The 16,462-nt window shown below is 43.1% G+C and overlaps 1 protein-coding gene and 1 non-coding gene across 4 annotated transcripts in view; one reads left to right on the forward strand and one right to left on the reverse strand.

The window, feature by feature from the left end:
- MCUB (mitochondrial calcium uniporter dominant negative subunit beta) overlaps positions 1–16,462 on the forward strand; it is an 80,818-nt gene that overhangs the window by 48,097 nt on the left and 16,259 nt on the right. For all 3 annotated transcript variants that reach the window (XM_059662212.1, XM_059662203.1, XM_059662192.1), the window contains exons 2-3: positions 9,473–9,548; positions 10,058–10,228. In XM_059662212.1, coding sequence (XP_059518195.1) covers positions 9,473–9,548; positions 10,058–10,228 — 247 coding nt within the window. The remainder of the gene's footprint in view (positions 1–9,472; positions 9,549–10,057; positions 10,229–16,462) is intronic.
- Positions 11,969–12,075, reverse strand: LOC132223943 (U6 spliceosomal RNA). Its single transcript, XR_009450560.1, has one exon. It is a non-coding gene; the product is annotated as a U6 spliceosomal RNA (small nuclear RNA).

Consider the following 16,462-nt stretch of genomic DNA (forward strand, 5'->3'; position numbering starts at 1 on the left):
TATTTGCTATCAAAAGCATTTTCTTATTGAAATGAAAAAAGGAAAGAAGGAGAGAAGAAGGGAAGGAAAAAAGGAAGGATGAAAGAAATATTTACCAGAATATAATTTCAGGGGCCCTGCTGAGGTCAGTCTCCAGAGAATGAGGGGATGACTGGCCTAAATGCCGAATGCTTAGAAGGGAGATAAATGTGACCCGGCTGAGAGAAAGATAGCTGAGATGTGGAAGTTACTGTCAGTTACTGTCTGTAATGCTGTATGTATCACTTACATTTCTGTTCTGCTTTAGTCATATTGTGGATTAACTTCTTCGAATGCCTAGATCAAAAAGATTTATTTCAATAATGATGATTCATGTAGTACCCGAGAGAGACTGAAGTATTTGTGTGTGCTACAAAATGGATTTTTTTTCCAAAATGGATTTTAATAGGAAGATTTAAAATCTAGAAGTCAGAAGAGTTCATCAAAAGGGTGGTAGTACATGAGTTCTGTGGGTTTTATGGTAAGAGAGTTGAGAATTGGCCATGAAACATAGGTACACTGGACAGAGCTTTCCAGGCAAGGGTAGGAATAAGTAAAAAGGCAAGGAAAGTATGCAACAATGTGCCAAATTCAAGAAACTGCAGTATGTTTGGCATCTAGAATACAGGATTGGCAGGTAGGTAATGCTGGGGAAGAAGACAAGAATCAACTCATGGAAAGTTTTATTTGGAATTGGTCTTTTTGCAAGAGAGAGCAAATAGAGGGCTTTAAATTTAGAAGTGGTTTGCTTAATGTGATTTTAGAAGATTGGAATAGATCAGGGGTCCTCAAACTACAGCCCGCGGGCCACATGCAAATACAAATATTGTATTTGTTCCCGTTTTGTTTTTTTTACTTCAAAATAAGATATGTGCAGTGTGCATAGGGATTTGTTCATAGTTTTTTTTAAAACTATAGTCCGGCCCTCCAACGGTCTGAGGGACAGTGAACTGGCCCCCTGTTTAAAAAGTTTGAGGGCCCCTGGAATAGATCGTAACCTGGGCTGGTGGGAGAAGCCAGTGAGGAAGCTGTTACAGTGGTTTAGGTGAGATGGTGAGGATCTGAGCCAGGGCAGTAGAAGTGGAGCTAGAAAGGAGAGGTTGGATTTGAGGGCTCTGTGAAATAGAATCAGTAGGCCTCAGTGACAGTTCAGTTGTAACTACTGGTCTACCAGTTCATCGTGGTAAGGAATAAAGGAGAGGCTCAGGTCTATGGAGGAACGAGAAAAACTCAGTTGAGATACCTGTGGCCTATCAGGGTGAGTCTCCAGCGGGAAGCTTGTTGCTCGTGATGCCAAAATATGTCTTTGTTTGATTCTGAACCTTTGAAAGTCTGCTTGGTTAGATGCAAAATACTACAAATCTGGGATTGTATTGAGTAAAGCAACATGAAGCAAAGAAAATATTCCCGGCCCTAGCCGGTTTGGCTCAGTGGATAGAGTGTTGGCCTGCAGACTGAAGGGTCCTGGGTTCGATTCTGGTGAGGGGCGTATGCCCAGGTTGCCAGCTCAATCCCCAGTGTGTGTGCGCGCGCATGCGTGCGTGTTTGTGTGTGTGGGGGGGGTGGGGGGGTGGAGGGGGGCTGCAGGAGGCAGCTGGTCAGTGATTCTCTCTCATCATTGATGTTTCTATCTATTCCTTTCCCTTCCTTTCTGAAATCAATAAAAAAATTTTTTTTAAAGGGGGGAGGGAGAAAATATTCCCCATAGAAGTTTGAAAATACATTTTTAGGATCCTAAAATTGTTACAACTTTACGATTCAGTCATTCTGCAGTCTATCCTAAAGGAAAAAATGCAAACAAGGATTTATGTGCAAAGATGTTTGGAATCAGTTTAGTTGTAATGGTAAAAAGTTGAATACAGTACATAGAAAATAAACTGGAAGGTATACATCACTGTTAACTGTAATAATTTTAGATGATGGCATTTTTACTTTTGGCGATTTTTACTTTTTATTTTGAGAGTATGTGATTTATGGATTTTCTAAAATGATCATGCATTCATTTCTGACTAGGAAAAATATGTAAAAGTAGTATATAAAATGGAAATGTCCAACAATAGGTAAGTAGATTCTGGTACACCCATGGGATAAATGGTTATAGAGCTGTTTAAATAAAATAACTTAAAATAATGAGACATTTTTAATCAGGCAGGTAAATCTTATAAAACATTAATGATCAGCTCTCAAATAACCCATTATGATCTTTTATGCCATATATATATATATATATATATATATATATATATATACACACACATATAAATGCATGCTGGCATAAAAGAATTCAGGTTGGTGGGATTGTGGATGCTTATTTTCTTTATTCTCAAAAAAGTTTCCTGGTTTCTATAGGGCTTTTTGCTTCTTATTTTCTACTTTTAATGAAGTAGTCAGTTTTATTCTTTCTTCTTTTCTACCACTTTAGAAAGTACAGACTAAGTGGTTTCCTTTCCTTAAGTGTTTAACATAAACACATATTTAATTAGTAGAGGCCCTGTGCACAAAATTTGTGCACCTGGGGGGGGGGGTTCCTCAGCCCAGCCTGTGCCCTCTTGCAGTCCAGGGGCCCGGGGGGAGAGGTCCTAAGCCGTCAGTCAGACATCCTTATCACTGCCGTGGAGTGGGAGAGGCTCCTGCCACTGCTGCTGCATTCACCAGCTGTGAGCTCAGCTTCTGTCTGAGCAGCTCTCCCCCTGTGGGAGTGCACTGACCACCAGGGGGCAGCTCCTGCGTTGAGCATCTGCCCCCCGGTGGTCAGTGCCCATCATAGCGACCAATAGTTCCACCGTTGGGCTGAAACTGGCTCTTTGACATCCCCCGAGGGGTCCCAGATTGCAAGCGGGTGCAGGCCAGGCCAAGGGACCCCACCCATGCATGATTGGGGCAGGGAGGGATGCTGGAGGGCTCCAGGGTGTGGCTGGCCTGCCTCACTCAGTCCCAATTGGCCAGACCCCAGCAGCAAGCAAACCTACCAGTGAGAGCATCTGCCTCCTGGTAATCAGTGCATATTATAGCAAGTGGTTGAGCAGGCTTAGCATATCATTAGCATATTACGCTTTGATTGGTTGAATGGCCGACTGGACGACCAGACACTTAGCATATTAGACTTTTATTATATAGGATAGCTTTTTAGACAAAGTCTCAAAGTTTTCATTATCTTTTCCCGCCCCTGAACATGACAGGGATTTTCACATGTTGTAGGAGTCCACTGACTATAATATACCAAATATTGTTTAGTATTTTTGTACCCATTTTAACACACAAACTGGTCTAAAGTTTTTTAACAGTAAATATTTTATTTACCAACATGCTTTACAGCTTTGGTGTTTGTGTTAGTTTCCTGAGGCTTCCATTTACAAAGTACCTCAGACTGGGAGGGTTAAACAGATTTTTTTTACTCATAATTTCTGGAAACTGAGATGTCAGCAGTGTTGGTTTCTTCTAAGGCCTCTCTCCTTGGCTTGTAGATGATCATTGTTAGGGTTTGGCCGTTGATGCGGGCTGTGAAAGAATTCACAACTAAAAAGAGATGCAGAGGGGGAGTTTATTTTCCTTTCCAAGAGAGCTAGTCAATACAGGTCAGGCAATAAAGAGTAGCGTGCTCTTTTAAGCAGAGGCTGTTGCTAAGTGACAGTGAAGGCAGGGGAATTCTGTTGAGGTTGAGTAGAAATCTGGGGTTGTCTTGAAAAGTTATAGTTTGTTGCTTTCCAAAAGACAGTCCAGCAGTACTTAGGAGCTCTCTTATCAGCATTTTTCCCAAGCCTGTAAAACATGCTTAGAGCAAAAGTTCTGAAGAATTCAAAAAAGGCTTATTTGAAGGGGAAAGGGTAAGGGAACTTTCTACTAACTAGAAACTCCTTGGTGCAAATTATCCCTGAGATGTGAAAACAGCCGGGAGGAGGTGGATGCAAGAATGTACCCTTGCTTCTGAGAATGACAGTCTGCAGCTTCTTTTATGCATTTGGAATGAAGAAGGGGAGGTAAGGAAGATTACATAAGTGGGAGGAAGGAAGGCTGGAAATTCCCTAGGATTGGATTACAGGATAGTTAACAGGATTGTGCTCTGTTGAGGGGGGGTCTGAAAAAGAGGCATTTCAATGGACAGGGCAAAGATAAACCATTTACTAAAGAGGGTATATGCCTGAGTCATGACTACCCACTATGACCTGCCCAGGTAGAAATTTATGATCAGATCACCCTTTAAGGTTACTTTTGGTTAAATTTCTTATAGACCTCTTTTTCTATCCACAACCTTATGATATGAAGGGACCAGGCAGATGTTACATCCAATTAAAAGGAAAAATAAAACAGCACAAAGTTATATGGAAAGAAGAATGTTAAGATGAATTGCAAATGGATATAAAACTGGTATTTCCACAGTGGGGAGAAAGTCAGATCACTACCAGGTTGGACAGAATTTACATACCTATCAGTTTCCTACAGTTAACAAATAGTTGCTAGTTGCAAAATGCCTCCAAACCAATGAACAGGGATAAACTGTGGTCACTTGGAAACATGTGCTGTGGACAATGCATAAGTTTGTACTGAAACATTTTCTTTTTTCCTGCAGGACTCAGAACCCCCTTGGCTGTCCACTTGAGCCTGCTTATCACATTGTGTTTCTCTTTTGTTTTGGGGGACATGGAAATACATTGTGTTTGAGCATGGAGCACAGGGGCCCCTTAATCTTGAATGAAAATTGCATCTTTGTTTTCTTAATAATAAAAAAAGGTATTTAATCTAAATGGTGACATCACTCTAGAAGCAACCTGATCTTGTTACTTGGCCCCAATGTGTAATCATTATACAGCTCCTTTCCACTAATGGCTGCTGTCCTTTTACTTAGAAACTCAAACAGATCTCTCCCATATTAATATTTTCCCTCTTGTAGTCTTCTAATTATAGCCCAGGCTCCACCCTCCACCCCCACCCCCAACATGTTCCCTTCTTTATCTCACAGCCCATTTCTTCTGAACCCTCTGGCTGTCAAAGATCACAGTAGCTGGTACATCTTTTTTCTTTTTTTATTGCTTAAAGTAATACAAAGGGTATTACATATGTGTCCATTCCCCACCCCCCTCCCTAGACAGTCCCCTAGCCTCCCCTTTCCCCCAGTGTCTTATGTCCATTGATTATGCTTATATGCATGCATACAAGTCCTTTGGTTGATCTCTTACCCCACTACCTCCTGTCCCCCAACCCTCCCCGGCCTTCCCGCTGCAGTTTGACAATCTGTTTGAGGCAGCTCTGCCTCTGTATCTATTATTGTTCAAAAGTTTATAATGGTCTCTATTATCCATGAATGAGTGAGATCATGTGGTATTTTTCCTTCATTGACTGGCTTATTTCACTTAGCATAATGCTCTCCAGTTCCATCCATGACGTTGCAAATGGTAAGAGTTCCTTCCTTTTTACAGCAGCATAGTATTCCATCGTGTAGATGTACCACAGTTTTCTAATCCATTCATCTACTGATGGGCACTTAGGCTGTTTCCAGATCTTAGCTATGGTGAATTGTGCTGCTATGAACATAGGGGTGCATATATCCTTTCTGATTGGTGTTTCTGGTTTCTTGGGATATATTCCTAGAAGTGGGATCACAGGGTCAAATGGGAGTTCCATTTTCAGTTTTTTGAGGAAACTCCATACTGTCTTCCATAGTGGCTGCACCAGTCTGCATTCCCACCAGCAGTGCACAAGTGTTCCTTTTTCTCCACATCCTCTCCAGCACTTGTCGTTTGTTGATTTGTTGATGATAGCCAGTCTGACAGGTGTGAGATGGTACCTCATTGTTGTTTTGATTTGCATCTCTCGGATGATTAGTGACTTTGAGCATGTTTTCATATGTCTCTTGGCTTTCTGAATGTCCTCTTTTGAAAGGTGTCTATTTAGGTCTTTTGCCCATTTTTTGATTGGATTGTTTATCTTCCTTTTGTTAAGTTGTATGAGTTCCCTATACATTTTGGAGACTAGGCCCTTATCAGATATGACATTGGCAAATATGTTTTCCCACACAGTGGGTTTTCTCGTTGTTTTGTTGATGGTTTCTTTTGCTGTGCAGAAGCTTTTTATTTTGATGTAGTCCCATTTGTTCATTTTCTCTTTAGTTTCAAGTGCCCTAGGAGCTGTATCAGTGAAGAAATTGCTTCGGCATATGTCTGAGATTTTGTTGCCTTTGGATTCTTCTAGAATTTTTATGGTTTCCTGTTGTACATTTTAGTCCTTTATCCATTTTGAGTTTTTGTGTATGGTGTAAGTTGGTGGTCTAGTTTCATTTTCTTGCATATATCTGTCCAATTTTCCCAACACCATTTATTGAAGAGACTATCTTGGCTCCATTGTATGTTCTTGCCTCCTTTGTCAAATATTAATTGAGCATATTGGTTCGGGCCGTGGTACATCTTTTTAATAGTTATTTTATTGATTTGAGAGAGAGAGAGAGAGAGAGCGAGAGATCGATTTGTTGTTCTACTTATTTACGCATTCATTGGTTGACTCTTGTATGTGCCCTGACCAGAGATCAAACCCACAACTTTGGCATACCAGGAAGATCCTCTAACCAACTGAGCTACCTGGTCAGGATGTACTTGGTATATCTTGAAGCTGGAATTCCATCTTAGTTCTGACTGCAAAGCCTGTACTTTTTCTGATGTCATAGCCAGCTGGAAAGAGGAAAAGGCATTTGAGTTGGACCTTGAGAGGGAATGACAGTTAGGTAGAAGTAGATAAAGAAAGCACTTTAATGACACAAAGCACATTTGCCTGGGGCCCAAGTTCCTACTGCATGGAATAAATAGTAAGTGATAAAGCCGGGAGGTGAGTTAGCCGTTAGGCATGTGTTATGCCTTGCACTTGCTTAATGCTTTGTTTTCATCTTTACCTCAGCTCTGCAAGAAAGCTGTTGCTATCCTCACCTGACCCTTGAGAAAACAGAAGCACAGAGTGGTCTCTCTTACAACTTACCTGGAACCACTCAGCTGTTAAGTGGCTGAATTAAATTTAGAATCCCCTTCTTTTCAACCCTGGGGTCTTTATTCTTTCTACTTCATATAAGGCTAAGGGGTTTTAAGCAGGGGTATGAAGTAGTTAGAATTGTATTTAGGAAAGATAGTGATGAAAGGGAAGATGCAGTCAGCTTTTTGACCTGATACTATCATTTGAAGGCCTGAACCCTTAACCCAGCACTAAAATGTGGAATTAAATGCAGAAACTTAAGTGCCTTGAAAGCCATTGAGTGTCAGCTACTCGTAATGTGGTCTACACATCTGAACTTCAGTATAATCCTGGGGTTTATTAAAAATGCAAATTCTATACACACTCTTACCTTAGACTTATTAGAACAAAAATCCCCGGGCGTGGAGTCCAGGAATCTGAGTTTTAAGCCAGCCCTCCAGGTGATTGTTAGTCACACAAATGCTTGATAAAGCCCTGATAATTTTCTCCGGCCTCTCTGCCTTTCCGCATTTCCTGGTGTTACCAGCAAGACAACAAGACCTCAGTTCTTGTCTTCTTGAAGGAAAGAGTTCAGTCAAGAGACAAAGTGCAGCAAAACAAGCAAGAATTTATTGGCCACAGCAAAAACACATTTAGAACAGTGAACTAAGGAAGGGCATGGAAGAAGCAACAGGGGAGCCGAGGTGGGGCTGCTTTGGCTCACTGGGAAGTCAGAGAAAAGAGGACCTTGGAGATCGGTTCAGGGGTTTAGCCCAGAACAAAATGCCTCTGCCCATTGCTCCTCTGGTTGCAAGTCTTGAGGGGCCTATTAGAGTTTATACCTGTGTGGAGAGGTGAGGGGAAAGGGTTGGCACAGGCATGCTCACCTGGGGGAGTGGGAGGGATGCGTCCTTTGTGTTGAGGGTGTTTCTCTCTCTCTTGAAGGTGGAAATCTTAGGGGAGGTCTCTGGGGAGGGTCTCAATATAACATCAGCTTTCCTGGTGTGCTCTTTCAGGGTTATGTTCTCCTCTGATTGGCCGGCACCAGGGCTGGAGTCATTCATTAGTCAATGCAGCTGGTCCTGAGGCAGCCACGGAGCCACTTGTCTGGTTTTGCTGCTTTTCTGGGCCTGGAGCTGAAATACAGCTGAGGCCTAGATGTTATGTGAACACTTTTTTAACTACTTATTATTCATCGTTTTAAACATGTAAAGGAAACCACTCAGTTTGTTGATTTCTAAAATAGTAGAAAAGCAGAAAGAATAGGATGACCTTTTTCATAGAAAGTAAAAATAAGAAGCTAAAAGCCCTATCTACATATATAAAAGAGTAAGCGACCATCCTACCGTTCGACCGTTCGACCATCTGACTGGTAGCTATGACATGCACTGACTACCAGGGGGCAGATACTCAATGCAGGAGCTGCCAAGCTGCGGTGACTTGGCAGTGGCGGTTCTCAGGTGACGCACCCAGAACCAGAGAGGAGGGAGCCCAATTATGGGATGCACCACCTGAGAACCGCCCTCTCGAAATCTGGGACCCCTCGGGGGATGTCAGAGAGCTGGTTTTAGCACAATCCCCGCAGGCCTGGCAGAGGGACCCCACCTGCCAGAGGGACCTTGCTCTCTCCGCAGATGACCGTTGAGCCACAGTGCCACCCCAGGTGCGGCCAGTCAGGGAAGGACCGTGGGAGGTTGGCTTCAGGGCCTGTCCAGCCCGTCTCGCCCAGTCCTGCCCTGCTGGCCACCTTCTAATTAATTTCCTTTCAATGTGCACGAATCCGTGCACTGAGGCACTAGTAGAAACCAGAAGACCGTCAGCAGAGCTTTCTGTGATGAAGAAAATGCTCTCTTCCTGTGCTGTCCAGCAGCAGCCACTCTGCACAAAGAGCTATGGAGCACTGGAAATGGGGCCCAGGTGACTGAGAAACTGAATTTTTAGGGTTACTTAATTTTAATTAATTTAAAATAAATGGCCACATGTGACTAGTGACTACCAAATCGGACAACACAGACCTACCAAGAGCAGCGCTTACCAAAGTGTGCTGTGCAGGAGACTCACCTGGGGATCCTGTTAAACTGCAGATTCTAATCCAATCAGTCTGGGTGGGGTCTGTGATCCCGCATTGCTAGTCAGCTCCTAGAGTGTGCTGATGCTTCTGGCTCGGGGTCCCGACTTGGAGAAGCAAATACCTAGAACATACTTGCATCCGTTTATTTTAGATGATCTCCTAAAAGGAAGAACCAAATTTAAAAATTGCCTCAAAACTCTAGCGTTTTTCAGAGTCCTCTCACCCCGAGGGGAGAACCTGGTCCTGGTGTCAGTGCTGCAGCTCACCCGTGTAGCAGGCAGCCAGCCCTGCGGCCGGAAAGGGTCTGGGAGGTCCCCCAGGGCGGACCCAGGCCTGTGCAGGAAGCTGGGCTTTTCATTATGCTCGCCTCATAAGGTTAAAGGAATCTTACGGCAAAGGTACTTCCTTCAACTTTCCCACTTTTTCTAAAAGAAAAAATAATCTTTCTTACAGGTTTTGTGTGTGAAGCTGTGTGGAAGTCTGAAATGCTATCAAGCACATCTTTACAGCACAGTGGCGCCACCTGATGGTAAGCTTTCAGAGCACTTGTTTGATTCCTATGCTTATTTAGTGCCATTCTTTCAAATCAAATGAGAGTGTGAGTTTTGAGCAAAACGGACTTTTCTTGCATTCCCCCACCCCATGCCACCCTGCATCTGGCTCTGTTCAGTTCCTCCCTTTTCTGTTCCCCTGATATCGCTGATGTCTTTTGGCAGACTTCTACCCCAGCAATCAGAACACTTACAGATGAATGAGAAACGTTTCTGCCCTCGAAAACTTAACTATTTACCTAGGAAGATACTAAGATAATCATAATAAAGTGTGATATATGCTATGATAAAACATCATAGAATGGTAGGGAAATTTGTAAACCATAGTATGGTGAAGGCACTATAAGAGCCATGCAAATGATTGCAGGAATTCAGGGGCTTATGAATACATGGTTAAGCATTCTTTTTAGAGGTTTTGTATTTTAAAGTTATCTTTATAAAAAGTAAATTTTATCTATTTTTATATTGTCTTTTTTTTTCTTAACAGAAGTAACAGTTAGTTATAGACATGGCCTTCCCTTGATAACACTCACTCTACCATCCAGAAATGAACGCTGTCAATTTGTAGTCAAACCAATGTTATCAACAGTTGGTTCGTTTCTTCAGGACCTACAAAATGAAGATAAAGGTGTCAAAAATGCAGCCATCTTCACAGCAGGTATATATATCTATATTTTTTCCACTTCGTCTTTTTCTCTTTTTCCTTCTTTACTTTTTAAGAAAGAAATTGATTCTTTAATTATTTTTTCCATCACCATTTATCCCCACTATACACTTTCGACCTCCACCCACGGCAATCACCACACTGTTGTCCGTGACCATGAGTTCTTCCTCTTTTTTTTTTTCTCAATCCTTCCATTTCCCACACAACACTTCACTAAAGCTGTCTGCCTGCTCTCTATCGATGAGCCTGTCTCTGTTTTGTTTAATAGTTCAGTTTATTAAATTCCACATATGAGTGAAATCATAGGTATTTGTCTTTCTCTGACTGGCTTATTTAATTTAGCATAATGATCGCCAGGTCCGTCCATGCTGTTGCAAAGGGTAAAATTTTCTTTCTTTTTACAGCTGAGTACTATTTCATTGTATAAATGTATCACACTTTTTTATCCACTCATCTACTGATCCACTAGGGCTGCTTCCAAATCTTGCTATTGTAAATAACTCTGCATATATTCTTTCAAATTAGTGTTTTGGGTTTCTTCAGATAAATTCCCTGAAGTAGAATTGCTGGGTCATAAGGCAGTTCCACTTTAAATTTTTTGAGATGATTCTTTATATCATAAACTAGAGGCCCAGTGCATGAAATTCGTGCACGGGGGGTGGGAGGAGGGGTCCCTCAACCCGGCCTGCCCTCTCTCACAGTCCAGGAGCCCTCAGGTATGTCCTCCTCTACAAGAGGCGACCGGGCTGATCAGGGGGAGGCACTGCCCCCATCACCCTGCTGCTGCTGCCACTGCCAGCTGCTGGCCCTCGGCCCTTGCTTCTTAGTGCTGGCCCCGCCCCCCACCCACTGGTGGGTGGGGGGCAATCTGGGGCCAGGCCGGCTGGGGGAGGGGCTGTGGGAGGTTGAGGCACAGCAGGTTGCACCCCATCTAGCTTCTGTGGACTGGGCCTGCGCTGCTGCCTCTGTGGCTACCTCTGTGAAAGGGGCAGCGCTGGGACCAGGTCGCACTATGGAAGGGGGTGTGGCGCCGCCTTCTCGCTGCCTCTGCCAAGGGGCCATGGTGCTGGACTGGCGGTGCTGGCTCGGCCCGTCCCTCCCGTGTGAGCGCCAAACCTGCCTGCCCTTCCCACGTGGTGCTGGCTTTAGGCCCTCACAGCTGCTGTGGCTTTGTCCGGATGGATGTCCAGAAGACATCCACCCTAATTAGCATATTACCCTTTTATTAGTATAGATGGTTGGTCTTCACTGATACCTTTTAGAATCAGTAATATTAATTAGTGCACGTTTTGATTACTTATTTCATAAACTTAGCCCTGAGTAAATTTTATTTCATTTTATTTTATTTTTGAATTTTTATGGGTTTATTTGAGCCAAAACTCAGCCCCGAGAAAATTTTAGTGACACGGTCATCAGTGTGTAATTTTCAGCAAAATTTGAATAATATTTTAAAATGTAGTTTCAATGATTAAAATATCCAGTGAACAATTAAAATACACAAATGGTTTATTTGTCTTTGTTATACAGCAGTTTCAATCCAGTATGCTTTTTGACAGAATTGGTTCTCATGGAAGAATATACTTTTTTTTTTAAATTTTGTTTTATTCCTTAAAGTATTACAGAGAGTATTATATATGTCTCCTTTTTATTTTCCCCCTTGACCTTACCCCAGCCTCCCCTACCCCCCAGTGTCTTGTGTCCATTGGTTATGCTTATATGAAGAATATACTTTTTTAAAAAATGGAACACTTACCGAATTTGTTTGTCATCCTTGTGCAGAGGTCATGCTAATCTTCTTTGGATCATTCCCATTTTAGTCTATGTGCTGCCAAAGCGAGCACTACATATTTTTAAAAACCAGCATAGGTGGTTAATCATTTAGAAATTTTAAATTTAAAATATGGCTTTTAGCCTTGTTGGTGTGGTTCAGTGGTTGAGTGTCGACTTATGAACCAGGCGGTCACGGTTCCATTCCCAGTCAGGGCACATGCCTGGGTTGCGGGCTTGTGCAGAACATCATCATTGATGTTTCTACCCTTCTTCTTTCTGAAATCAATAAAATCATATTTAAAATGTCGCTTTTATGTCCTTGTGCTCTGATATGGCCTTAGACTTACTGCCCCTAAAATAGAATAAAGGATTGTTTATTCTTTATAAATGAATAAATTGGCATTGTTATTTTATGATAGTACTAGAGACCTGGTGCACGAAATTCATGCACTCAGGGTGGGGGGGTCCCTCAGCGTGGCCTTCACCCTCTCGCAGTCGTGGAGGCAGGGGAGGCTTCTGCCACTGTCGCTGCATTCCCCAGACATGAGCACAGCTTCTGGCTGAGCAGCGCTCCCCCTGTGGGTGCACACTGACCATTAGGGGGCAGCTTCTGCATTGAGCATCTGCCCCCTGGTGGTCAGTGCACATCATAGTGACTGGTCGTTCCGCTGTTTGGTCAATTTGCATATTAGCCTTTTATTATATAGGATTCCATACTTAGAATAAGCTTATTTAAAAGTTGAATACTGGTACAGTTTTGAAAAGGAAATAAACATTCTTCTCCCCTATCAAAGTTCAGGATAGATAGAGAAGTTGGAAAAAATCAAGATTAATTACTCAACAAATATTTATTGAGCACTAACTTATACCAGGCACTATTCTAGATGTGAGAGGTAGCACAAAGAAAAACTCCTGCTCTTGTGGAGTTTACATTTTAAAGGGAGAAAGAAACAAGGTGAATAAATAAAATATATAAAATATTAGGTAAGTGAAATGGAGAAAAATAAAGCAGAGTGGGGTGGGGAGTGTGTGTGTGTGTGTGTGTTGGGGTGGAAGGCTTGCTAAGGTCACCTTTGAAGAGGACCTGGAAGAGATGAGAGAGCTCTGTAGGTGGGAGCAGAGTCTCCAGGCAGAGGCCCTGAGTGGGAGCCAACCCCTCTGCTGCAAAGGAGGGAGCTGGATGGAAGTAGGTGGGGAGGGGCAGAGTGTGGAAAACCTTGTTGAATGTTATTGTGAGGACTTTGGACTTAACTGGAAGAGGAGCTTTTTTCCTGGTAAAACCAGAATCAGAGAGTAGGGTTTTAGCCCAATGGCCACAATGTCCTAACACTCCATCCCGGAACTTGACAGACATTCCCCCCAGTCACAGGAGCCGTGAACACCCACCGACCTCCCCCACAGGGCTTGCCTTCCTAAGCTTCTGAGAGCAGGTAGATGCAGACCTCGAGCACAGTGCCTGCCTGGTAGGTAGTATGTATTCAGTAAGTGCTTGTTAAATGAATGAAATAAAGAGGTTAAAGCAAGGATGGTTGTGCACCCTGCTTATTAATAAAAAATAGGTTGAGCAGCTTTGAAACATACTAGTAAAGCACAAAGAAAAAGACTGGAAATCTTATGAGAAAGGGGACTTTTGGGTTGAGTGAAAACACTTATTGGGGTTTAAATCAATACTTGCTCAGGAATAGGGGAAAAATTTCGACACTTTATCATTATTAGCTCCTTCAAAGTATTCCATGTCAGCCTTTTGCTGTTCCTACATTAGTATAAAGGATAATGTAGTACTTCAACTGAGAAATCATATGCAGTTTGTTTTTTTATAGTAATGCTTTAAGGAGTTGAAGTCATTTTGCCCGTCAATTTGGCTCATTGGATAGAGCATTGGCCTGCGGACTGAAGGGTCCCAGGTTCAATTCTGGTCAAGGACATGTATCTCGGTTGCCCAGGCCCTGGTCAGGGTGAGTGCCAGAGGCAGCCAATCGATGTGTTTCTCTCACATCAATATTTCTCTCTTTCTTTCTCTCTTCCGCTGTCTCTAAAAATCAATGGGAAAAATATCCTTGGGTGAGGATTAAAAAATAAAAGAGTTGAAGTCATTTAAACATACATTTTTAAATGACACAAAATCAGATGAAACTATTAGTGTGTTGATGATCTTTTTAAAAAGAGGCTCTGGTGGAAAACAGTATGGAGTTTCCTCAAAAAATTAAAAATGGAGCTACCTTTTGGAATATATCCTCAGAATCCCAAAACACCAATCAAAAGAAGGATATGCATCCCAGTGTTCATAGCAGCACAGTTTACAATAGCCAAGATCTGGAAACGACCCAGTGCCCACCAGCAGAGGAGTGGTGAAAAGCTGTGGTACACTTACACAATGGAATACTACATGGCTATAAAAAAGAGGGAACTCTTAACCTATGCAACAGCATGGATAGACCTGGAGATGCCTCATTCTTTTGCAGTGAGGGTTCAGGAATCTGGAGAAGGGGCTGCGACATAAATGGATATACTAGACAAGAAATACAAATTTGGAAGGCATGGGGAGCCAGGCGGAGGCCTCACCCTCTAGTGACGTGGGCTCCCTGAAAGTCTGGACCCATGGCTTTTTATTCACACATTCTGCCCTTTAACAAAGCAGACGCACACATCAAAGGTAAGGTTTGGTAAACAATAAAGGATTACCAGGTTAGGGGAATTACCCTCAGCTGTTTGGCCAGCAGCAGGGTAATATAATGCTGATATTCAGCCCTGCTGAATATCAAAGCCCATCAGCCTTTAGAGGACTTTTCACATTTATTATGACCCGCTGGAGTTGGCCTCCAGCATGGAGAGTATTATGCTAAGCCAGTCAGAGAAAGACGAGTACCGTATGATCTCACTGACATGTGGAATCTAATGAACAAAATCGGCTGATGAATGAAACGGAACCAGGAGCATGGATCCATGGAACAGTGGCCGGTGCCAGAGGAGAGCGGGTGTGGGTGACTGAATAAAAAAGGTGAGGGGATTTGCTAAAGAACATATATGCGTACCCCATGGACACACAGTAGTGGGGTGATAGCCAAGGGAGGGGAAGGCAGAGGTGGGTGAAGGTGGGCAGGCAAAGCAGAGAGAGAAGGGGACACCTGCAATAATGTCAACATTTAAATGTTTTAAATTTAAAAATAAATAAAAGCAGTGTGCCAAATAAAATAAATAAAACGAGGCTCAGTGGGTGGAATTTGCCTGCATTTAGTTTGGGCATGAAAAGAGTGTTCACAGTTTTGCCCATGCTGTGGGTTGAATTATTTGGCAGTTCCTCGGAAAATGATCTCACCTCGGCTGATAAACAGGAGATAGACAGCCAAATGCCAGGAACAGACGCAGGTGCAGGCTTGAATTGCTGCCTCTGGAACAAAAGAACGACAGAGGAGCAGACGGGAGGCAGGCGACCAGGGCCTTCCTGATTTTACTGGCAGTATTACTGCCGTCACACACATACTAATGTAGCTGAAATGGCTCCAGTGTAATGTAGCCAAGCAAATGCCAGGCCAGGAGAAATACTCATCCTCGGCTTGATGTGACGTACTTATATCACTGTTCTGAAGGAGTCATGATAGAAACTCCTACACAGCACCAGCCTTTTACTTACTGTTCAATGACTTTGCTTTCTTCACATCTGGGTTACATTAAAGTTGAATTCAAAAGTATAATAACACAAACGAGGCGATGTGGGAAGCTGTGCAAAAGCACACGGAGGTTAAAATTTTCCAAGAGATTTTTCCCCTGAAATGTTCCTAGAATATTTGTAATGACTGTTAGACGCTCTTTCCACCTCCATACAATACACCACAGAAATGCAGATTTGCTCCTTAGGTTTAATTATGTTTATTACTATCTCTGCCACCTCCACCGTTGGTAGCTTTGCCTCTCTTTATCCTTCCCAGACTAGAAAGGGAGGGAGCCCTGTGTGTGGTGGTGTGTGGTACTGTTTGCTTACCAAGTTTTAACAAACACAAATCAATCACCTATAGTAATTAAAAATAAGAGAAAGACAGGCTTTTAAAAATGGTACGACCTGTTGGACTTGGCTGTAAGCAACAGAAATGTAAGCATCGGCAGACTCTGAGATTGGGATTGCCAGAAAGCCAGGCTCAGAAGAGGGCAGGAACCGAGGGAGAACACAGCAGACCAGGTTGGCCCAGGAGCAGCCTGATGAGCTCTGTTGTGACATCCCCAGCCTACAGCTGCCACCTCACCCTCTCTGGCCTTGCTGTAAAAGTTTCCACCTCCCCTGAATCTTTCCGTGACTGTCTGCAGATACAGTCTCCCTAGGGACATCAGTCTGGATCCCAGCCTGGCTGGCAGGGTGAGAGAGGAAGCACCTGCCTGCTCTGCATGGTCCAGTGAGATGAACGGTAGAGCAAAAGGAAAGATTCCTCCCAATGGGAACAGTGTTGGGTATAGGGAGCTCCCACT

Source organism: Myotis daubentonii, chromosome 1 (genome assembly GCF_963259705.1).
Source record: "Myotis daubentonii chromosome 1, mMyoDau2.1, whole genome shotgun sequence".
NCBI classification, from domain to species: domain Eukaryota; kingdom Metazoa; phylum Chordata; class Mammalia; order Chiroptera; family Vespertilionidae; genus Myotis; species Myotis daubentonii.